The 24,989-nt window shown below is 42.9% G+C and overlaps 1 protein-coding gene across 1 annotated transcript in view; it reads right to left on the bottom strand.

Annotated features, from left to right (window-relative positions):
- The window catches only part of CPS1 (carbamoyl-phosphate synthase 1), a 116,561-nt gene that overhangs the window by 88,932 nt on the left and 2,640 nt on the right, over positions 1-24,989 (bottom strand). Inside the window, exons 3-5 of the mRNA XM_075153733.1 lie at positions 12,655-12,797; positions 10,299-10,402; positions 5,957-6,101 (exon numbers count right to left, since the gene is read on the bottom strand). Of these exons, the coding sequence (XP_075009834.1) occupies positions 5,957-6,079 (123 nt within the window). The 5' untranslated portion in view covers positions 6,080-6,101; positions 10,299-10,402; positions 12,655-12,797. The remainder of the gene's footprint in view (positions 1-5,956; positions 6,102-10,298; positions 10,403-12,654; positions 12,798-24,989) is intronic.

The raw sequence follows: 24,989 nt of genomic DNA, 5'->3' as shown, positions 1-24,989 counted from the left end.
TACTTGATTTATTATTCTTAATTAAGTGGTTGGTTTGTTTGTTGAGGATTCTAGAAGCAATTATTCTTGTTTACATTTCCAGCAGTGGTGTAACCATATCCCTGAGCTGCCAGCCTACCTTGTCTTTTCAGTTTTGTTTTTAATGTGAAAAGTGATTTACAGGCTATAGAGAAGGCCAGTTGGCTCAATCAGGGATTAGTTAGGAAAGATTTTCATTTTCAAAAAAACAATAAGCAAGAAATAAACAAAAACCCCAGAGCTTCCATGAGGTCCTTTTGTCTCCACCCTTCTCAGAAGCATCCACATGTAGTCTCAGATAAATCTCTGTTGTAGTCTCAACTAAAATGTTTCTTCCCCACACACTCCCAATGTGAGACACACCATTTGCAATCCGATTTCTCTTTCCTACACACCAGTAGCTCTACCTTTAGCAGAGCTCCTGTGCTCCAGAGAGGCTGCAGGGCTCTTGAAGAGCTTTGAGGATGGAGATGGCTAACAGAAAGGGTCATGCTGTTGCTGCAGTATTGCTAGATTTTGTGCATTTTGTCAAAGCAACTTGAAAAGTTAACTAGTTCAGGTCTCACTTCACTAAGCACATCACACATGATGTAAACAAAGCACTGTAGCAGTTGGAAAAAAAAAAAAACAAACAAGAAAAAGGTAAAAAAACAGATTAATTGAGTCCCAATTAGTTCCCTGCTCTAACAGCCCTTCCCATCTACAGGATGGATGCTAAAGATCTGCAAAATCTCAAAAGATCTGCAGTATAATTTGCTTTTTAAAGCATGTCTGCTATAAAACCCATATACTGGAAAGTGAACAGGTAATTTTTCCTCTTTTCTACTTGCCTTACAGAGTAATCAGTCAAGGAAGTCAAGTTTTTCCCCTCCAAAGAAATCCCTCAGTTTATCTTGGCAAGGCCAAGCTGAACCCTGAATGCTGGGCTGCTGGAGGACTACGAGTACGCCGAGTACCAAAGCCAGGATGGGCACTGATGTATGGCAGAGACACAGATGGGACTCAATTTCAGGCCAGTGCAGGCCAGTTTATTTCCCTCCAGTAAAATGATGATAAAACATCTCCTTTCTAAGGCAGGCCACGATTCCACGCAGCATGACAGCCTCTGCCACATTTCTTGGCACACAAATCTAGCTGGCTACGTAACAGCCAACACATCGGAAGCGCAGAAGAAGCCAAAAGCCACCAGATTTCTTCCACAGCAGAAAGCTGGTGCCAGGACTGTGCTACATCCACTCTCTCAAGACCAAATAACCAGCAACAAAGGAGGAGTTTTCTCTTTGATAGAAAAATGTCTCTTCTTCCGAGTACTATGCCACCACAGGCTGGAAATCTATCTGGACATTGCTTTGCCAACCTTTTTTTCTATATATGATTTTATTTTAGCACATTTGCTTCTGGCTAAAATTAGGAGAAGAAGAAAGAGAAAGAATAAAGAATGAATCAAAAGCCAGATTAGTGTCTTGGGATACACCAAAGAAGATTCACACTTAGGTTAACTTTAGGGAGACGCTTTGGATTAGTTCCTTTACCATCCAAACCAAAGAGAAAGCAAAGCCAGAAATGCAATACAGGTACCATGGTAGAAAAGTCACAGCTCCTACAACTTGAACTCTTCTTAAGGTTGTTCACAACAATGCCACAAATATTTGTTTGTGACAAAAATCAAAGAAGGAGGGGGAACCAAGACACCTAGCAGAAGTCACTGAGCACCCAAGGAGACGAACACCCCTTGTCTCCCCCACAGTAGCAGCTCTCTAAGCTACCCCCATCTCTAAGGGAACAGGCCCCATTTTACCTCCCCCTCACTTTCACCTCCAAAGGGAGAGGAGGGAGTAGCTTGTGTGACTGATCTTTCACCTCCTCACCCATCTCTCTACTTCCCATTCAGTCATTTTCTCAGTTACTTTCACCTGCCTCAAAATACATTTGAAGAGCCCTTTTACAGTAATCTGAAATAGTTTCTAAAGCCAGTGCTTAAAAATTTTCCTCCTCTCCCTTCTAACTATATTTTTAGCTTGCTCCTGGTGGTTTTTATAGCTCTCCCAATCCTCTCCTTACTGAGCCAGCTATACTGTTACAAGCCACCTATTTATGGCTCGTACTACTCTTTACATCCCCATTTAACTACATTGGCCTCAGATGAGCATTAAATGATACGAGCTTCGAGCTGCAGTCTCTCTGCGCGTTCCTGAATTATAAAGAAGCTTGATTACTCCGAAACCAGTGATGCTAAATATCCCTACAGAGAGCCCACAGGGGTCTCCGATCTGCTCTCTGTGCCCCTCTTTCACCCATGGATGCTCCATCTCTCCTTTAGAACTGAAGGATGGGATGCAATAAGGAAATACAGACCTGTAAGTCCCCACATCTCAGACTGCTCACCTACAATGGTGTTTCCCCACATATACTGAGTTTAACTGGACAGAAAACAGCCTTGGGAGAAGAATTATTAGGCACTCTACTAAAACTACCACCTCTCCCCCATGTTCTCTAATACTTTACTTAGCTTATACATAGGTTAGAAACATGTTTTCATTGTATTTTGTTATGCTCCCTAAAATAGCCCACTGAGAAAAAGCAATAAAAGGCAACTAACCGCTCATTTAAGCCTGCAATAATGGGAGAATGGGATCATTACCTATACTGCCATTAGTCCACACACCTTAATTACTTTGCATTTCACTCTTTCTCCAAACTTCTTACAAATATCCATTACCTCTAATGATGGCTGGAACACTAAACCCAGCCATAAGTCACTACTTGGTCACTTGTCTCACAGCTACAGTTAACTTCCACACTCTGACACAAAGCTATGCAATAGGTTGGCTTTTTAGGACCACTTATCCTTAAATTTTCCTTCAGGCCTGCTGCTTTACTGCTTCCATATGTATGCTAGAGAGTCTCTTCCACTTCTGTTTCTGTACGTCCCATGGAAAATGGTGTATAAGCCTGCCACTGTCTTAAAGCAAAAGCCCCAGGCCAGGAAAGGTTCGAGTTTTTGTATTCCAGATTCTGAACTGAAACAGAATCACGTGGCTCCTGGCAAAGGTGGCGTTAAAAATCTGAGCTGAGATCTCAAGAGCCACAGGTTCCTAAACAACACTAGATATCAGCCTTCTTACTCTCCATGAGTTCAAGCGTCTGCTCTGACAGCACAAACTCCTGTAGGTATTGAAGTCAAATAATCAAGTCTAATAAGGAAACAACTTTCCCCAGTGTCAATGCCAAGGCAGAAGATGTCACATAATATACGTCAGAAAGAGACTTCTGGGGCTGGCTGGCTAGCACCACACCTTGTGGTGAGCCAGCTGGTCACAGTGCAGGTACAAATGCTCCACCGGACTCAGCACATAGATCCTGTCATACACCTTGAAACAGAAAGGGGCCCAATTCATTCTGACCCATCTGGGGTGTAGTTGTGATTGCTGGGACTGAGGTTAAAATAGCTCCCAAGGGTTTCACTTGGCATTGCTTTCTTCACAGGTATTCATTCTCCTTGCCTTCAGCATTGGTGTCGTTGGCTTTAAGCAATCAGTCCTTAGCTTTACAAGCACAGCATTAGGTAGACGCTAGAACAGCTGGTACTGTAACTCCATCAGAGTAGAGCAGCAGTTTTCCATGAGCATGAAACTTCTTAATTGGATGCCTCAGAATTATGAGATATGACCTTCTAGGTCTGTCGCTGTGCAGTCCTTGAATGAGTGACACCATCAATCTGTCATTTAAGATGCCAGATCCAAACTTCAGATGCTAATCCATCAGTATAAGAATGCATCAGATCCAGTCTGCTACAGGTGCCTATAAGAACTATCCCGGGATGTGTGAAGAAAAATGGTGTCTCATCAAAAGCTGAACCAGCAATCCTAACCATGGGCTACAAAGCTTTACCAGCGAAAGACACTTTTTACTGCAGCCAACTTATAACCACAGACTAATGTGTCTTTGAACTCACTTCTTTGTGCATCACAAGCCTTCAACTGCTGTACCCTACAGAGCATGGCAGAAATAACTGAACCAGCTCCAAAAAGCAAGAGAGGTATCAGAGGCAGTAGAGACAAGGATGGCGTTCCAACATAACTCTTCAGTCCTGCTCAGTTGGCTTGACAGTTTCTAAAACCCTCGTGAACTTGAGTGTACCGGCATGGACTCCTGTTCTACAATACATAGCATCAGCATACTGATGCTACAGGCCATCACCAGTCATGAACCAAGTGGCCAAGTATGAATCCTGGGCTCCCATCCTCTAGACACTGTGACATTTGCCAACAGCACCTCTCTGTGCATTCACAGGTTCCACTCATTCAGCAATACTGGCAGCAAAATTGTCTCTATTTTCTCCTGTCCCGTTTCAATTTGAAGCACTAAGCCCAAAGAGAAGAGGTTGCTCAAACTGTGTCGCAATTTGCTCTGTCACACCAAGAGACATTTTCTAGCCCAGTGCTGAGATTTCAAAATGGAACAATAGAAGCTGGCACCTGCCCCGGAAGATGTGAGAGATGGCACTGCCCCACCTGAGGGCTCTGACATAGTTTTAAGTGTGGTCAGTGTCAACCCAACATAGCTTCACCAGCCTGAGGAACAACCAAGGAACTTGCTCCTCATGTCAGAGCCCTACATCCTCTTCAGATGGTGCAGCTGTAGAAACTGGTAACCATGATGGCTTTCTAATTCACAAGTAGGACTCCTGTTGTCGTCACAAGGAGGAATAATTTCCTCCCAAGCCAGATCCGATTGCAGAGTCGGGATCAATCTGCTGGAAGGAAAATTACTGTGCTGTGTTTTAAGATAGTGCACAAGGTAACAGTTCATGCCTGCTGTGCACTCTCGGGAAGCGGAAGACAGGTCCGTTAGCAAGAACACTAGTCACAACACAGGCTCTGTTTTTAAATGCAGGCGAGACAAAGCTAAACCAAGAACTCACAGGCTGAAGGAAGGGATGCCTCTTTCCTCATCGAGTTTTTCTCTGCAGCCAATTTTTGCTTTAAAAGTAATGGGTCTGCTGCCAGGAGCTCAGAAAACTCCCGAAAAACCAGTGGCTGTGGGACAGGCAAGAGAAACCCTAGTCCCCAGTGGACAGAAACGATACTGATCAACCCTCTACTCCACACTGCCAGGTAAGGTGGCATCCACCGGGTACCCACAGCCCAAGTCTCTAAGAGCTCTTCCCCACCACCCGCTGAAACATCACTCCTCCGGTTGCTAATTCTATTACACTGTTGATTCAACAGGATACACGTGCAAGGGCACCTTTTCAACGCAAAGTGCGTGATGACAAAACACTGCCAGTGCTACAGAATTCACACAGAAAGTCCCATTTCACCACTGTACTCTGCCACACCTGCCTGAGTTACACCAGCAAAGCTGGTCAAATGCAGCTCTTGTAACAAAGAGCAGAAGGAAGTTGGGGAAGTGAACTAAGGGGTTCCAGCCCCAGTAAATCAAGAGCTGATAACTCTTTGTGAATGCATCAGGGTATCTACCTCTCCGATTAATCTCGGAGCCATCATGGTTTCCAATACATTGAAAATGTATCCTTTGTGGATCCAATAGGATTAATCACATGCTTCAAGTGATGCATGTTTTTAAATATCTGGCTGATTCATACTCATATGGACTGAAAGATCTGCTCTTTTAGCTATCAGTCCTAAAGAAGGGTGAGGTGTTTCTAAAGAAAATACCATCTAATAATTAACTGAAACCCTGGACTTCCACCTTTTGCTGCAACCTACCCTATAATTTCCATTCCAGACTACACAAAAAGTGTGTTTGCTTAGCTAATAAAACCATTTAGCCAAGCAACCCCCTTGCTTAGGGTTCAGAACAAATCTCCTTTGGTTCAATTTTATGTGTCTAGGTAAGCCCTGTTATCTGCAGCAAGCTATCTCTCAGCATGCCAAACACATCTATTAAACCACAGTAGCTCAGTTACTGTTACCTTGATGCTCAACAACCTGGTACCAGTCCTTGAGAAACACCAGTGATCAGCAGACACATTGCAAAACTCCAGTCTGCCTTTCCAAGTCTTCACCACTTTGCAAGCTGTCAAAATTCTTGTCATCTTGAAAGTTGCCGATGGGTAACTAAAGTTTAAAGAAAACAAGACAAAACAAAAATCTGCTCGTATGTATTTCTTCACGATTTGGCGCAGACAATACACTCTTGCAGATCACAGGGGAAAAGAACAGAGACACAGCAGGTGTGCTGGACTGACTGTACAGCGCTGCCCTACACCTTCCCATTTATTCTGCCATTAAAAGTCTCTGGTGCAGCCCCACCTCCTCCTGCCCCTCCTTGGAGGGGTGCTTGCTTAGACACCCTTTCAACACTTTTCTTCAGGTCGGTCTCTGAGCACTGTTTTGGAGTTGCATCACAGGCCAGACACTAGCTCGGCCTGCTGGAAGACAGCAAAACCTGCTAGAGAAATCACACCCACAGCAATGAAGACAGTCCTCACACTCTGAAACAAACACTTTACATTTCAGTAAGAGACAAGGAACAGCATCACTTGTCCTCCTAACAGCACGTGGTCTAGGCAAATTAAGACAGTCTGTTCATAGCGTGCTTTTGATTGCTCTCCAACGTGTGATCTGGGGTCTGCACGCTAGCTAGTGGGACAGCCTGTGACTGCTATAAGCATACTTGTAGTAAAAGAAGTAAAGTGGGAAGACCAAATTCTGTGGAAAGCCGTAGTCTTTTTATTCTGTGTTTGGAGAGTACACAGTCACTAGAAGCCCTAGCGCAGGTCCCAAAGAGCTGCCCCTCCCCAAATAAATGAAAAGGACATCACCAGGAAAAATAAATGGCTGCAAGAGAAAAACATCTTCTGGTAAAATTTCAATGGACAACAGCTGAAATAAGGTGAAATGTTCCATATGCTATCTCCTAACTGACTACAGACCTTTGCAACTATCACATATTCCCTATAACCCTACTCTATAGTCTTCAAAAAGAATCGCGTTCCTCATTAGCAAGACATGAAAATGCCTAATGAAGACAAAAGCTGTGGGAGAAGCATGCACATTATTATTCTTCAAGAACTACAATGGTGAGGCATCTTTTGAAACCCAGGTGATCAAAGCTTCAATTAGCTCAGAGCAAGAGAAAAAAAAGAGATATACAGACTTTTTTTGCAGCTGAAAATATACTGCTGTAAAGGATTTAGGTGACCTTTTCTAACCACTGACAGCAACAATCAGGACTTCTTTGTATACAGCGGTTTGAGATTAGTCTAAATTGATGCCAGTATCACATGAAAATTTTTCCTGCACAGCTCATTATAGCACCAGGTTGAAGCATCAGGCACGTAATAAAAGACAGTGAAGAGAGGGCAATGGGTTTGGGTACCCTCTGTGATGTGGAGAGTTTATTGGAGCCTTGGATGAGAAACACATGGGAACGGCTTGAATCCAGATGATTGAAAGAGACAGACAGAGATAGGGTGGAAGACAGACTGGGTGTAGAGGAGCTCACTGCTTTACCATGAGCTTTACAACTGTGCAGAGCTGGGAGAAGCAAGCCAACAATGTTCCCTGGTAACATGAGTGTGGTTTAGGAAAACAACCATTTTTCCTACAAGAAGATACCTGACAATCATTCTGACTCATAGAAGGAGCTTGAGAGACATGGATTTCACTTTTTGCAAACAGAAAAAAAAAATACAGGGAACTTGGAAATGTTTCTGTTAGCTATTCCTCTGTTTGTTTGGCTCTAGCCTGTAGTGATCCAGGTTGGAGATACACGTGGGAGAGAAGACATAGAGAAAGCAAAAGCACGCTTGTAAGTGAATGGACTGTAAAGACCTATACCTTGTACTAGAAAGGTCATTTTAATATACAAACAGATGTGCGCTCACACATGCAATTCAGAAGCCAGCTTTCTTCCAAAGTCACTTTTCACATTATGTTAGCTTTACACTGCCATGAACGTCATACATAGCATTTGGAAGGTTACAAGTATTATGTTTGTTATGGCTATACTGAAGGGCAAATTCTGCACTCCATTTTACTCTCTACCAACATCAGGAAGTTACTTTGGGCCCTGGGTATACACGTGTTGGAGCCAGAACCAATTCACACTGCCAGTTTCAGCACCCTAACTGCTAAATCCTAACTACCCCCTTCCACCACCTGAGTTTCAGTGTGGCTGCAGAATGAGGCAGATGGATCCAGCTAAAAATTAACTCTTTCCTTTCACCATGAGGCCGTTCATGAACACAGGAGTGAGCTGAGAAAGGACCATGCCTTTTGGCAGAGTGGCATCTTTTGCCAGGTGGAAACAGCTGCATAACTACATCACGAACTAGATTCTGTTTGTCAGGGATCTGCAGTACAGACCCAGATCTCATGCGGCAGCTGTATCTTAAGAATGAAATGCTATATGGGGGAACAACAGGCAAAATCCTACTTTCCTTCATCGCCTCCACAGCAAGAATGCCCCATTGACTACTGCTATAGATTTGACCCTGCTGCCTTCCCTTTTTTTCATCCATGTTTTATTATCAAAATTGATTAAGCCCACCTCAGACCTTCCAAGATTAGGAAGGTTATCCCTCTGGTGTAAGAACCACCTTCCTTTTCAAAGCCTCCACCATGATGGACGAACTTCCCGCTGCCAAAAACAGGAAAAAACATCCAAGCTATTTGTCTCACTGCCAACATGCTAAAAAGAGGTGATGAACTGTTGACTCTTTAAGGCCAGAAAATATATCAGGTATTCCTGAGAGAAGCCTCAGTTCAGAAAAACCTGTCAACGTACAAACAAGCCTTCTGTGGTTTGGACAGATCTTAAGTATGTGCTTCACGTAACATAAAGACCTTCAGAAGAGGCAGAATCACTAAGAAACAGGGAATAAATAAGGAAAAAGAAACCAACATAGAAGAGTGGAAAAAGGAAAGCAGAGAACAATGTTTTTACGGAGATGCAACCACACTGCCTGAGCTTAAAACCTGCCTGCCAGTACATGACTTGCAATCGTATTGTCCCTACAGGAAAGAAAGTTTGGGCAGGGGCTCTGGAGGAAGGATGCATATCAGAGAAATCAGGAATGTAAAGCCATGAAGACAGAAAATTCACTCGGACAAGAACAGTTCAAATACTTGCGAGGATAGGGGGGAAGTACTCACAACTCGGGCTTCCTTAACATGGTCTTAGGCTTGGCATAGCTGTTTAGAGAAAGGCAGACTGCCTTTTATTTCTATTCATTTACGCTATATCCTACACAGATAGGCATAGGACAAGAAAAGCAAAGTGCTCATTAACATGACGAGCTTTTTCTTACTGTTTACAAGTGAAAAACACCAGAGATAAAATTCATCACACAGTCCTACTGTACCATAAAAATCAAACAAAATCAGTGGTCTGTGGCCTTGTAAATCCCCAGGGCCAAGATATTCAAAGAAAGCTAAGTGCCTACATTTTCAGAGGCTTAAAACAAACTGCTTGATTTTCGGAAGAGAACTGCTCAGAGCACTCGAGGCCCTGCTTAGATGCCCCAAAATGGAAGTTCCCAAAGCCACTCATCAGCGCTGGGAAGCGCTGCTATAAGCAATCAAGCTATGCAGGATTTTTCATTTTCAAGTTCTCTGTAAAAATCACAAGATAGTTCTGTTCTTACTTGAAAGACAAGAGATCAGAGCCAATTTGTGAGCACATTGGCCCAGATTCACATCAGTGCAAGTCCCAAGTAACTGACTCCAGCTCAGTGGAGCTCCAGTGGCATAAGTCTTCCCTGGATTGGGATGAGCAAGCAGCCCACGAGAATTGCTTGGACTCTCCTTCTTGTAGCTGAGATCAGAGAGGAGTTTTTTTCCCTAAGTCCTTCAGATGCTTTTGGAAATCTCTCCTGCCATCTGTCAGGCTGTGTCTGATTTCTGACCACCCCGTCTTGCCCCAGCTAAAACACATTTCAAAAATATTGAGTGGAAAAGCAGAATAGTTGATGGTGCCAGCAAAAATGAAATTCTCTCCTGCCACAGGGAACAAGACAAATACTCTCCTCCATCCCTACAGCTAGCAGAAAAGCCCTCAAAGTGATTTGGGAACCCTGTCTTCCATTTCAAGGCAAGCTCCACTTGCTTCCCAAGGTACTTATAGGAAGAGTTTCGAAAGCACCTGAGTAATATTAAGATTTGCCATATATTTTCTAATCAGGTGTTAGTTTCTCAAGCAAGATCACTGCAGTGGATACAACAGTAAGTTTGAGCTAGGTAACAATTTTTGTTCACAGAATACTGCTAACAACTCTGTCAAACCCCATTACCTCAGAGACCGCAACTTACTTTTTTTGCAGTGTGTGGGGGGGAATAAACCGAAGTTATCTTGTTCACATGCAAATTAACTAACAGCATCCAGGCATCCCCCATCACCTGATCCTCTTGGATTGCTGCAGGAGAGAAAGCAAGCTCAGTTACACTTTTAGATCTGCTGTTTTGAGTCAATCTTAGATCAAATGAAGCATTTCAAGCAAAACCCAGAATGTTTAGAAAACATAGTAATTGTGATGCAAAGTGCGACAAGCCAAGAATTTCAAAACTAAGGCCAATCTTCACCTGAGTATATGGAGAAAAACTGAAGGGAATAAGAATCAAGTGCAAGCCTTACCCCTCGGCTCTCCCGACTTCTGTTATTTAAGCTACAGCCAGAACGTGGTTTTTTCCACATAGTTTGTTCTATTTTAGAGGAGGTCTGGAGAAAAGGGTATTTTAAATTTTAATGGGAGAAGTTCATAGCAGATCAAAATACAATCTTCAGATTCGGGTGCTGCATGTTGATTCACCCTTACCAACTCACATGATCATACAGCCTGACGTTTTTCCTTCTTCCTGAAGTCCAGCCAAACAGTAGCAGTTCATTATTAGAGAACTTCAGAAAAAAAGGTTTGTAGATGTGATAAAAAATTTTAAGACATGGTTCTGACTTCAGCACAGAAGGTAAATTTTAAAAAGTTACATTTCAAATTCAAGCAAATTCAAGTCTTGCTAGATCCTATCTTTTTCCAGACAGAAATTCTGCATTAGCAGAAACTGATGGTTTCATATATTCATTCAGGATTTCTGGACAGCTAGAAATACTGGCTGTGTCCACTCTGCCTGCACAGATTGACTCTCTAGAACTCACACTTGGAGATCAAAGTTTAGTGGAAGCATAAGATCTCCTCTGTGTGTGCAGCTCAACAGCACACCTGCTTGGAAGGCAAGTCTGGCACTTCCCTGCGGTTGGGAATTCACATCACATGAACCATACTGCATATCCACAAAGATATGACTGGGAAAGTTCATGAAACCTGGCAGAACAATACGTGCAGGTTAGTACGAAGCATGATTTGGGGGAATGGCTAATCCCTGCTGCAAGACCTGGGATCTGACAGCTCCTGCCAACTGGTACCTTGACAGAATTATACTACAAATAAATATATAGATGGAAAAAAGATCAAAGTTTGGCCATAGCAATTCCTCTTCCCTTTCAGTTTCAGTCAAATTTTGAGTAAACAGCAGACATCCGAGCCTGTACGCTCTCTTATTGTTGCAGAGTGCCTTCATGTGGCGTAAACATTGATAACCACTTTCTTTGCTTGCCTAACTTACTGACAAGCCAAATAAACCTTATTAAAAATCCACCTGCTTGATTCCTCAGAGATGGAGAGATTGGTTGTTATTGAAAAAGCCAAGCATTGCTGATTGTTGACTTTTCTTTTACTTATTATTCTACCATAGATCTGCATACATTTGGATAAAACTGTGAGCTTTCATCCTTCTATTCCAGTTTCAGTAAAGCAGAGACTGGATGTGACAATAGTCCAAGTAAACTAGACTTCACCCTAAACATTTCTCTACCCTGAGCTTCCCAAAGAATACCAAATTGCTTTTAAACTGATAAAAGACAGAAATTTAATTGAATATAAACTCAGATGATTTTTTTTTTTTTGGATGGAAGCAATTCCAAGTGACAAGGCAAGAAGAACAGGAACTAAAAATGGACTGCTCCTAGCTGCCCACTGTGTCCTTATAGGTGTGCTCTTGCTTGCCGCTTGTTTTCCAGCCAACTCAGTGCCTTCCTGAGATGCAAACTGCCCAGTCCTCTCTGGCTCTAGACCTTTCTACCCCTGAGGCCTGGCTTTCTGTTCTCTGCTTCCTTCCACAGTTTCTCTGCATGAGTAACATTCTCCCAGCTCCTTGAAGTGACTCTCCTGCCCACCACACTCCATGGGTCCAGAAAGCTGCTTTCCCTTGAGCACGATTCAGAGGAAAGAAGTAACCCTCCCTGTCTACAGAAGTTCCGTTCCCCCCATTACTACTCACTTACAGGAACACAACAAAAAGCAAGAATGAACAAATCAATTGTTGCTTTTTTTTTTTTTTTTTTTTTTTTTTAATTTGCCTGTGTGGTAATGGCAGGCACTTCTCTTGTAATTCCCTCAAAATCTCTGTGATCCCCCTGATTTGTCAACCAGCAACACATCAGCCTGACAGGGCAGCTGATGCCTTACTTTATAAATAGGCCTGCTGCCTTCACCGGGAACTATTCCCTAAAGTCATGCACGATTTTGTAAGCATGGCAGCTATAAAATTTTAAACTATATTTAAACTATATAAACTAAACATTCAACTATAAGATTTTAAATGCAGTTTTACCCACCAGATTAAAACGTATCGGGGCAGCATAGTCTGCACTCATCCACAACTCCACTCCATTGTTTCCTTATGCTGACTGCTTTATTTTGCGGAGAGTTTCAGAAAATCTGCTCTGTTCAGTTCCGAGTGTCATTGAGAAAGGCCTTCCTGTTGAAGAAAAACAGCTATTGAATAACATGGTTGAGTAAAAACTGTTAGGGAGAACATATGGAAAAATTTAACTCACAGCCATCATAATGATGGCAAGTTCATATCAGATCAGTTACATGATCAGATGTTTAATTTTTTTTGGCCTTCTTATATCTTCACAATCATTTATTTTTTTCATCCTCTGCATCTACTAGCCAAAGACTCAGCTAAGTATGGAGAGAATACAAGGGCAGTTTTATGTGCTTCCAAAGACAAAGCTGTAAAGATTTTATTGATATCTGTGATTGGATTGTAGAACTCAGCCTGAAAAGCAGAATTAAGTCCTGTCTTTACACCTTTTCCCTTTGTTTTCATACACTTTTCTACTTGATTCTTTTTCCTGCAAGGATAGATTCTGACTGCTATCTCTGCTAACTAACACCTCACACTAGAAATGGCAAGAATCCTACCAAACTTTAACTATTTCCTGCAGAAGGGAATAATCAATATGAAAAACAGTACGAAATCTTTTTTTAACAGCACAACGAAATCTTATTCCTAAGTCTCAACCCTGCAGTCCTCGCTCACAGCAAACATGCATGTCTAGGGGAAGGAGAACTCACATATCTGAGCCCTGAGACAATGTAAATTAATGGAAAACACAATGTGCAAGCGTTCTTTGAATAAGATGCGCAAAGCCCTCAGGTGGTGACGGCTTCAGATACAGTGCAAAATTCAGCCTGTTCTCCTCGGGGGTCTTTGGCTGACAAAAGCTCAATCTGAAAAAAACATGGATACATTCATACTTTCGGATGGAAAACACAGTAACTGTACCTTGAAACATCTTCCTAATTCTGACTGAATGTCACTTTTTGTTTGGGAGACCAAACAAACAAAAAAGTTTACAGAAACGTTTTAAACAGAGTTGCTCAAAATCTGATTTTATGAAATACTGCAAGTAGTTATTTGAACTACTGCAGAACATTTTATTTTTTTAGAGAAACATATTTTTCCTCTTTTAAATTAAAATTTTCCTTTTGTTTTTTTGTTTTCAAAACACAAACCAAAAAGCAAATTTCAGTTAAAAAAAAATAAATTAAGTCTTTCATTTTGGTATTTTAATTGAAATGTCAAAAAGCATCAGAATCAAACTGAGATGCAGTTTCAGTTTTCTTCAAAAATACTAGTTCAGTCTAGCTGACAGCTAATAGTAGTTTAGTTCTGCAAGGTAAATACTTAGCAGTGGAAACAGACCCTTGTGCCCAATGCAGTTTTATAAAATGAAGGAAACATGCCTCAAAACAACCAAAGTATCCAGGGGCGGTAGCAAATCCAAAGGGATTCAGGATACAAAAGTGTTATCGATCAATCAATAGGCCCTGTGACAGTTTCAGTTAACATCTTATATGATAGTTTTAAAAGCCAATAAAGACTTTTCATTTTGTAAAAGGAAAAAATACTGTAACAAAATAATCGAAAGTCTAAAACCAAGCCCATGTGAAAGATAGCTTTAAAAAAAAAAAAAGGCAAATTGCTTGTTAATTCTGAATTGCCTACCTTGGCACCTCCCTTCTTTTCCAAATTTTGTGCATAAGGAGTAATCAAGACAGCCTTTTGACCAGTAAAGTTTATATAATGCTTGACAACAAGACTGTTATATATCTATTCCCAAGTTAGAGAAAATCCATGTTCAAGGAGATTAAACTTTAAGGCTTGAGCAGCCCAGGGTACACGCATCTGCAGTCTGGGATACGGAGCCCACGCTTCACCCAAACTTGACAAAGATAAGGCTCTTATCTTCAGCAAGAGAAAAAGAATCAACGTCTTGGAAATGGGTCAAATTCCATTGCCACTGGGATTAGCAGCTCCTCTTAGATCAGCTGACTTGGAAGAAACAGAGAAAACCCTTGCAGTATCTGAAAGAGACTGACATTATTCCAAAAGGCCGATTTCAGAAAACCCTTAGCTAGCTAAAACTGAGCGCTGCCAGAAGAGCGTTGCCCGAGGGGTAATAATGACTATACAAAGTGCAGTTTGCTCCCAGTGCCACGACTGAGCACCACACCTCAGACACAACTCTTATTTTCATGTTGATGCAACCAAGGGAGACCGGCCCCAGGAGTCTTAGAGCTACTCGATAGGAGTCTGCAGTGTCTGACTTCAGTCCAGAGCTGAGCTCTATTTATTGGAAGATGTTTGGAGGCAGCAAGATTTCTCATTCCCTGACATTTTCTAAAAAGACATTTTTACAAATGGGGGCCAGGATTAGGAGTCATCCCTTTTCCCTTGTGATTCCAGAGGCTCATACATTCCACTGGCCTGTTCCCGTGGATCACTAAAAAGGCCAAACTGGCTTTATGAAATAAAAACAAATCAAATGGGCTACGCAAACACTCTCTCCCCCGTGCTACACATTCTTTACACAGTTTAAAAATAACATGACCTTACAATGCAAGATTAGCTACATTTGCTCAAGATTCATGTTACGCTTGCTTCCTTCTGTGGCAGTCCTATCATGGGTGCATATTTGATAGGGTATCATACCCCAGTGTGTTTGTTGTAGCAAAGGAAAACAAAATTGACTTGCTCTTGATTAGACTATAAATAAATAGGTTTTTATCTAGAATGAAGGCTACAACATAAACTGTCCCTGAGCTGCTAATTTATGCCTATAAAACTGTGTATGTGCATTCGCACAGGCACATACTGTGTTCATTAGACAGTTTTGTCATTTTTCTTTGACTTGATAGTCCGTTTTTCCCAGTTAAATATAACTTCACTGAAATCAAAACTTCTATGACCAAATTGTTTTCATGGACATTTTGACCTGGGACAGACCATTTGGTCCAACCTTCTTGGTGGACATCTACAGAGGATCTTGGCCAGACCCATCACACACCACCCTGTGGTCTGTGATCTCAGATCTATGACTAGGGAGACCCAGAAGGGAAGTAAGGAATTGAGTAGAGCGAGAAAAAGCATCTGCAGAAGAGATAAGCACCAGATCAGAAGAGCATGTTATAGACATATGCATTTCCTAGAACAACAGGTCCTCGCAGCTAGGCACTCTGAAACATGAATCACAGTAACTGCCACTGGTGGGACAGCTACCCATTCCCTGGACTAAAAAAAAAACCCAAAAAACCAGGCTCGTTGTTCCCAGCACATTACTACACCAGGCCTAAAGCTAGGCTCATTTTGAGGAAAAAAGCAGCTCCACTGAAATGGTGGAACACATGACAGTCCCGATGATTAGCTTATGGGCTAGTACCTTGAGTATTTAGGTAAAGTATCATCCCCCAGCCTTATTCAACCAAGCTTGTCCTGAGCAGGAAATACTCTACTAATAATATGCTTTAACATTTCTTTTACTACAACAGGTGTCATATCCAGTGACAGGACACATGGGAATGGCTCAAAGCTGCATCAGGGGAGGTTCAGACTTGACATGAGGAAGCATTTCTTTACCAAGAGGGTGGTCAAACTCTGGAACAGGCTTCCTAGAGAGGTGGTCAATGCCCCAAGCCTGTCAGTGTTTAAGATGCATTTGGACAATGCTCTTAATAACATGCTTTAACTTTTGGTCAGCCCTGACGTGGTCAGGCAGTTGGACTGGATGATCGTTGTAGGTCCCTTCCAACTGAAGTATTCTATATGAGAAGATACAGAAAGTTTTCTACAGAAAGCTTCTTCCCTAACTTCAAGAGAATTAATCTTGCCTTTGGTATAAATATATTTACTCTTTGAAAAGGAAATACACAACATTTCTCTCCAGCCTAGTTTCTTACTCTTTAGCACCAGTCTATGCAGTGCTAGATGTTCCTGGTTTTGGTGGGAGGGGGAGTTAACATTTCATTGGAGTTACTTAACATGGCCTTGGCCTCTCACCATATATACAGCATCCCTGATCAATCAGTATTTTTCTTGTTGCTTCATGCCTGGTGCTCTAGATTGTAAGGATTTGCAAAATTTGTTTTCTTCTCCGCACTCCTACTTTTTTTTTTTCTTCCTGTGGTTACCCTGGGGGATAAAAAAAAGATAAAAAGCTTTGGCTGTTCTACACTGGGCTATGCACTGAAGCATTTGCTTTAACTTACAGATAGATACGCATTAGGCAGATACATGCCTGAGGATGGAGATCTCTCTCTAAAGAGCACAGCAAATTCTTGCTGTATAGATCTGTAACGTCATCTAGCTGGAAAGGGGGAGAAGGAACATCATTTTGACTGACTGAAAAATATTTTTAGGGCAGGAGAGCAAACAGGTTTGAAGAAGTAATTGATGCTGTCAGGTAAGTGTTCAGGACGTTAACCCCAGAACTCCAACACTGTTTATTCAGCTAATATTTTTATAATAGCGAGGAAACTTTGAGTGAGTTAATTATATAACTCTATCATGCTCCATGGGGATGAGAGACACCTGATAAAGTTTTATACCCAGCAATACATACTGCTGTACTGCAACAAATACAGCCCTTTATACTAGCATTTTCCTTAGCAAAACCCCCAGAAACAGGCTCCTCCCCACAAAGACCAGTTGGCTTAAAGAGAGTCTATGCTTTTGAGCGGGGGCTTTTATTGCACGCTTTAAGAGGGCAAACAACCCTGGCAGACATGTGAGGGGGACCAGTGCTGTAGGCTTTGGGTGCAGTTAGGCTGCCCTTTCCCTGAAGATATTCTGTATTGTAATGTCCCTGTCACTCATTTCACTCTGACACCTACCGATGTTCAGCGGGGTTTAAATTAACCATCCCATGGGAAGAAATCACTATATATCCAAAGGCAGCAGGGTCCTAGTTCTTCATTCATTTGAAGAAGGCAGGATCTCAAATACTGAACCATTTTGTCTCATTCAGCTTCAGGAAAGACAAAGCAGATGATCACTGAGGAAAACTAGGGAGCCCCAGTTCACACTGATAAGGCCAAGGTAACACAAGATGCTTTTCCTTCTTCCTCTAAGCATACAGACCTCCCCCCACGAGAGCACAGTAGCTAACCACAGGGCTGGAGACACCAAAAAGGCCCATCTGGCTAATGCTCCTCCAACAGCCCTCTGAACCAGCTGGTATCGAGTTCCTTGCACAGCCACAGTCAGGGCAGTGTCAACATGGTACAGTACTATCAGAAAAAACAAAACACTTTGGCTTGGCTTAGCCCCAAAAGAATCAAAGCTGGGGCCTAAATATATCAAATATACATGGGGTATTTATGCCTACTTCAACTAAGAGCTCTAAACACAGGCTTTAGTGTTCAGATAGTTAATTTCGTGAACAGATGTGGTTACAATATTATCAGATTTTAGTAAAATGAGCAATCAAATTGTAAAGGAGAGTAGTACAAAGGTAGCTTATTCACTTTCCTGTACTGACTAAAGTAATTTAAATACTCAGTTTCCCATCTTTATTCACTGTCATAAATAAAACAAAATCAATTCTATTCATTTATTTCCACTTCCTATGGATTCCATCATGCTACAATCCATTATAATCAAAGCAATCAAACTACCACAGCCAGTGCAATGGAATTGCACTAACCTGAAAAATCCACAAGAGCTAAGTACAACTGGAAAGTTTTCATTTCATTACTCCGATCACAGAGGTGTCAACAACAGCACGTGCTTTGGAGATCACAGCAAAGATGAGGAGTTGGCTTATATAGGCCACATGGTCAAGAAGAGCTTCAGTTTGTCATTTCTGACTTGAGGGAGGAAATAAGGCTTGAAAAATACAGACCCTTCAGAATCAGAAGCACTTAAATAGCAGGTATCCATACAGTGAGGCATCCAAGATCACTGGCTATTATGATCCATGGTAAGCTGACATGTTGTCTGTGAAACTCGGGTTCAAGCCTAGCCCAGGGTTGTTCAAACATGGAACAAAAATAAATTGAAGTGCTGCTTTGTCTGAAGAACTGCATATTACCGCATCCACTCTGTGTAACACAGGCTTCTTACAAGCATAATCTCCATCTCAGACAGCTGTCCAGGAATCAGATGCATCCCTTATTGCACAGGGGTCTCTCAGACTACAGAACAGGACCACCAAAGCTGATACATGAAAGCTGTAGCAAGGGAGGCAGTGACTATTTGAAGCGTTAGCATCTGAAGTGTCATAGCATGTCTGGTGCAGAAAAAAAATGAGTTCTCTAAACCAGACTCTTAGGGGTGAGAAAGCTTATCAAGAGACTACTTTGTAAAGAAGCACTGCTGAATTCTTCCAAGCAATGCAGGAGGGCCACGGGTAACCAGGATACAACTTGCTGCTGTCTGAGCCTCACACAGCCTGCCTCTGAGCAGCAAGAAGTCACAGAAACAGAAAGCACCGTTTGAACTAAGCACACAGTATTCAGAAATGATATAGTGGAAAGAGTATATCAGCTGGTATGCAGAGTGGATGGAGATGCTGTTAGGGACATCATCCACAAAAGAAAGCTTTACACAAGTGTTACCTCTTTCCTGTTCCAGTCAGGGAGTCAGCTAGTCATGCACTCCTGCAATCACATTTAACCTTTCCAGACAACCTAATTGTCTCTCTCCTTCCCTTCTGCCCCTAGCAATCCCCCCTGCAGCTGCGGCACATTCAGGAGTGTGCTTTGAAGAACTTGGAAGCTCATTTTGGGCAGCATGGGTCTGATTTCCAGCATCAACAGCAAAAGAAATTGGTCTCAAGCCATGACTTTGGAAAAGACTCAAACTTTTTATTCTGCTGATTCACATGAAGCTTAAAACCTTTACCCATACAAATTTCTGGCTTTGCCCCAGCCCTCCTCCTCTCCTGACCCTTACCACAACATCTCATCCTGGCAAAATATACTCTTTTCATCAGAGCTCTGACCCTAATACATTTACCTGTGCAATCCAGCAGGTAGAACAGCAGTGCTGGTACGCTGTGAATGCTTCCAGTTTTCTGTTTACCACCATCCTCTCATTATCAGCTTCCTAGAACAGATGGACTGTAATTTCACGGGCACAAGAAGATTCAGTAACTGGATGGGAGAGGCAGGAAGGGCTGCTGCTTCAGTAGCAAGAACCCGGAGGAAAACAAAAATCCAGATGATTTGGAAGAAATATGAAGACCTGTGTTTAAGCACCAGCCCCGTATCAGCTATGAATATAGCTGCAGCTAGGGCAATTCAGACTGCCTTCTGTTGCCAATTCTGCCTTTTTTTCCAGGGAAATAGGTTCCACGAGATACAGCTAAAGACGTGATAAATCTCTGTATCAACCTAGTTCCTTCTGTTGGGACGGCACCCATTTTGATAACATTAGCCACAGCACTCCCTAGTAAAGGTCCCTAACAGCATTTCCATCCATCCTGCCAGTAGCTCATATATACTCTCTCCAGCTTTGCAAATGATCACGAGGTGAACTGAGATTAATTTAATCCTTTCATTGCTTGCATCCCCCTGGAAAAGTCACGATGCAACCCTTTTCAGGCTTCTCCACAGGGCAAATAAACAATAACTACAAATCATCCAAGCAAAATAAGGAATGAGAAATTCTTTACGTTTTGACAGTCATCAGCTTTCAAACTCACCACACTGGAAATGCTGTGGTGTTATGCACACCCTTTTCCCACCCTCCACGTGCCTAAAATAATACATATGGGACACTTCCATCATATTGCTCCGAGGCTGAAGAATATACAGGCACTAAAGCCACATCTGTGTCATTTAGCGTAAATCTACACAGACCTTCACAGGCAAACCTTTGGTTGCTTTGCCTGCGTTCGTAATCCATTCAGCACAAGACAAGTCCACAAAAGAAGCTCATGAACTTCATGGCTTGAGCACAGCAAGATACATGGCTTGTATCTCGTGGAACTGCTGCTGACCAAATGAAGGAATTTCTGGTTTCACACTTGTTTTTTCTCCTGCCTCTTGGATAGGCTTGCCTGCAAAGGGCCACATCAATCTATCAAACTGGAAACAACATCAACTAATCTAGCCAAGTGAGCACATGATAATCTGCTGAGTGGCAGACATTTTAAGTGCCAAACACCTGCACCCCTCTAAATCCAAGAGCCTTCTTTGGGAAGGCCTCCTTGTGCACTAGGTTTCTTCTTGTTTGCAATGTACACTGTTTTGAAAACTCCTTGAAAGGGAAAATTAGAAAATGAGAAATTAGAAATTAGTTAGTTGCAGAACAGAATCCTTGAGGAGGAATATCTTCAGTACAACATGTACACCTATACTCTGAGCAATTAATTTCTCTTCCTTTCATCTGCATCATAAGAGAAGTCACAAGAAAGGGAACTGAGATGAAACATTATTCTTGCAAGGTGGGAAGCCACGAGATCGAGAATGTAGCGAGGAAACTGCCCCTTTGCTTTGAGCAACATTATGAGTTGGCAAAATATTTTCAATCCTTAATGGCTAAGCTTTAAAAAGCCCTTCTGAAAACAAAAACATGGCAAAATATATAAAAGACAAGGAGAGCAAGAAACTCTCCGGCACACAGCAGGCTCTGTTCCTGTGTTCCAGGCAGCGACCCATCCAGAGATGTCACTCCCTGGAGAAGAAAGCGTGGCGCTGTCTCCTGGCACTGCTAGCACGGTTGTGGCTGAGTGACAGGCAGCTGGGCTGGCCCTGCGCCAGCCGGGATGGGCCCTCCCTCCCAAAGCCTCAGCACAGCAGCTTGCTTTTTTTAAAGAAAGGAAAAAAAGCACGCAGCATTATGGACACATCTGAGGTATGAAATAGCATTCTCTAAGGTGAGGTGCACATCCAAGCCTGCATTTCCCCAGTGTTTTAGTCAGGGGCAGCTCCTTCCCTGGGGACAGCGAGGTCCAGCCTCAGCAGAGCTGTATGAGGGTCACCTGCTGATGTATTTTCTTTGTGTGCTACGCATAAACCTCAGGGGTGCACGCAGCAGCACCAAACCCAGCACCACAGAGGAGGAAGAGGAGCTTCACCACACCCGCCTGCTGAGATACTCACCAGATACAAAGATTCATTACCACCGTTTCTAGCATGCTTATGTTAACGACCGATTAACACTCCAGTCCCTGTTCAGTCATAAAACTGTCAACACAATTAAAAATGTGTCAGAAAGGGCAATCTGACCACCTCCATCCTCTACATTCAAGGTAACTCCAAGCCCAGCTTCACTCCAAGAAGCACCCAGCTGCATTCGGGGCGTACCAGACACTGGATACTCTTTGCAAAGAGCCATTCTGAACATCTGAACCATGAGAAAGAGAGTTCAACAGAAGTTCACAGCTTATTAGCCTCTGGAGTATTCAACAGGAGACAGAAATCTGTAGGAAATTCGGTTGATTAGGTGGCATTACACATTTATAGGGGGCAGGATTTAAAGCAGTTTATTTAGAAGCTGTCTCAGGGCTTCTGTGTACTGACACTGTTAATTACAGCTATTACTAGCGCAGGGACTGTGTTAGGTGATGCTAATGAATACCTGCCTCTTGTAGGTGTGTGACTCACTGACTCTACCTGCAGGAGGGAAGAGTGGCTGTAAGAGGCTCTGTAAGCTACAGGAAGACTTCTGGGATACCAGTTGCGGGGAAACATTTTGGGCTGCAATTGAGCCACAGATTTTATCACAGCCCATCTCCGAGCAGTAGGAGGCTGAGTGTGCACTACCTGCTCTGACTCGCTTTGCATCAGAATGGGAATCTCTCCTTCCTCACCAGTTGCCTTCCCTTTTCGATCTAAAGTCTGAAAATGCTGGCCACAGCATTCCTGAAATGGACCGATCTCTACCCAGTTTCCCTGAAGGAGATGAGATGCTCTGAAGAAGTCCATCCCCAGAGCCAGCCACCACCTCCCTCTCCAGTGATGGAAAGAGCCACAGAAACACAACAATCAGCAACAAGCCTAGCAGGGGCAGCGGACAGGAATCAAGGCGAGTGATCTCGGTGGGGAATCCAGGAGGAGTGACGGGTGCTCTGAGAAACAGCAGATACCTGAAACCTGCCAGAATGGCAAACCTGGGACCTGATGGCACATATTTAGTAACTAGGACAAATCTAGATAAATCTATTGCTATAAAAGTGGGTTGGAGAATGAATATCAAGATACTGGCACAGGTGCCAAAGCATTGCTGGATCAGAACAGATCTTGCAGTGCTGCCTGGTTGTCCCAACTGCTGATGGTATAGACACTCGAGATTGAAGGTCCTTTAAAAACATGACACTGAACAGTTTCCCCAAAAAACATTTGTACCCTGAGCAATAGCAGATTCCATAAGGAAGGGGTAAAGGGTACCTTCACAGGGTACCAAATGAAACAACAGGGTCCTTTCAGTGCCCCTCAGAGTCCTTAGATCACCTGTAAAGCCTAATTTTATCGCTCAGTGTCACAAAGACTCTGGTCACTGCCACCCCAAACTGTTCACGTAGCTAAGCAAACAAGTCAACAGTCATGCTTGTGCACTGCTCATCCTGTAGACGTGCAAAGGTGAAGGCAGGGGCAGACAGATGTCAAATACAGAGTCAGGGTGAGCAATCAGCCATACCCACATCGGCAATCATGTCCAATCCTCACACTGAACTTTAAAGACAGCGTTAAGGACGCAAGTGCCCTACGCAGAACTGCTTTAGTCATCACAGTAAAGCAAAAGAAATCTGACTTGATGTCAGCCCTGTCCAGGGATCAAAGTGTATCGAAGTCTCAGCAAACCCTACTGTCTTCCAGATGTACTTTACATTGACCTCACCACCAAAACAGAGTGCTTCATCCAGCTCTCAGCAGTTTCCTGACCGGTTTTCTTTGCTCCTGCCCCACACAGCCCTTACTGATCTCCTCTTCTCAATCAGGTCTGCTCTCCAAACTCTCTCTTTCATTTGCTAAGAAAGGATGGATTCCCATTGCATTGGGGGTCGAAATCTTACGGTCCACGAAGAGGAGAAAATGGCAAAACGTCACAGAGGATTGCTACGTGCGTTTCTCCAAAGAGTTCTGGCCTGATGCACAGAACCACTGATCTCTGCTTATGACTCAGGGCAGAAAACAGCCACGCAGCCCCACTGAACAGCGCATGGCTGCTTTCACGTGTGCCAGGCAGAGCAGGTCTCCGCCAGCTTCTCGCCTGTGGGACAGGGGCACCTAGTGGCTGAGCCCCAACAGAGCAGGGTAAAGCCACAGTAACACAAGTTGCAGCTACACGGCAGTTAGGGATGCGTTGGTAGCCCAAGTGGGATGCAGCTGCTGCCGACATGGAGAGAGATGATTACAAAACTGTTAGGCTATTAACTGCTCTACCCAGGCTAACAGGTCATAAAGCAAAATATAACACATAGTATCAGGCACACCAGCTCAGACGAAATCCTCCAATACCACCTTTCATGTCTGATGCTCAGGGAACAGCATACTAGCAAACCCAGGCAGCAACATCCTCTAACACAATCTTGTAATTCCCAGAAGTCAGCACCTACCGTGCACGAGCACAATGGTGTCTTTTTACTTGACAACCTGTCACAGCTTAACTATATGAATAATCTCCTTCCCCTTTGAATGCTGCTCCAGCCATTTCAGTTGATGTCTGCTAGCTTTGAAAGCCAGTGTGTCACCTTCCCCTGTTAACACTTGTGACACTGTTCAACACTTTACAAACATCTACTACAGCCCTCTTTAGATGTCTCTTTTCCAGCCTGAATAGTCCTAGCCTAGCTACTTAGTCCTTGCACATAAGCCATTCCACACAGTTGATGAGCTTTTTTTGGCCTGATGAGTTCTACAACTTATACCCCTTCTAGTTCTGCTATCCTGTTTGAGATCAGATCAGAACTAAATACAGTATCTGAGATGCAGGTGAGCCACAGACATACATAATGGCATTCTTAGTTTTGTGCTCTTTTCCCTTCCTAGTAACAATTGACTTTCTTTTGCCTCCTAGTGAGCAGTAAGCTGGTGTTTTCACAGAACCACCTACTACATCTCTGAGATCTGAATGGGAATCGCTAGCTCAAAGCCCACCACTGTGTGTGCATATAAAGTCAGGATTGGTTTTTACTGAATACTTAGCTTAACATCTGGCCACAATAAATGCAGGCAGGATATAGGTAAGCTCTGCCCCAGATATACTACCAATACAATCAACTGGCTTAGTTCAGCTTCTGTGACCAATACTCAGGGTTTGATCTCTTCATAGAAGTTGCTAAAAGAAAAACAATCAATGCCATCTGCAATCATGCTTACTGCGAACTGGAAAAAAGAATCCAATAAAATAAGATGCTTTTTCCCCCTTCTGGAT

The sequence above is a fragment of the Calonectris borealis genome, chromosome 6 (assembly GCF_964195595.1).
Source record: "Calonectris borealis chromosome 6, bCalBor7.hap1.2, whole genome shotgun sequence".
Lineage (NCBI taxonomy): Eukaryota > Metazoa > Chordata > Aves > Procellariiformes > Procellariidae > Calonectris > Calonectris borealis.
This window is presented reverse-complemented; position numbering and strand designations above follow the sequence as displayed.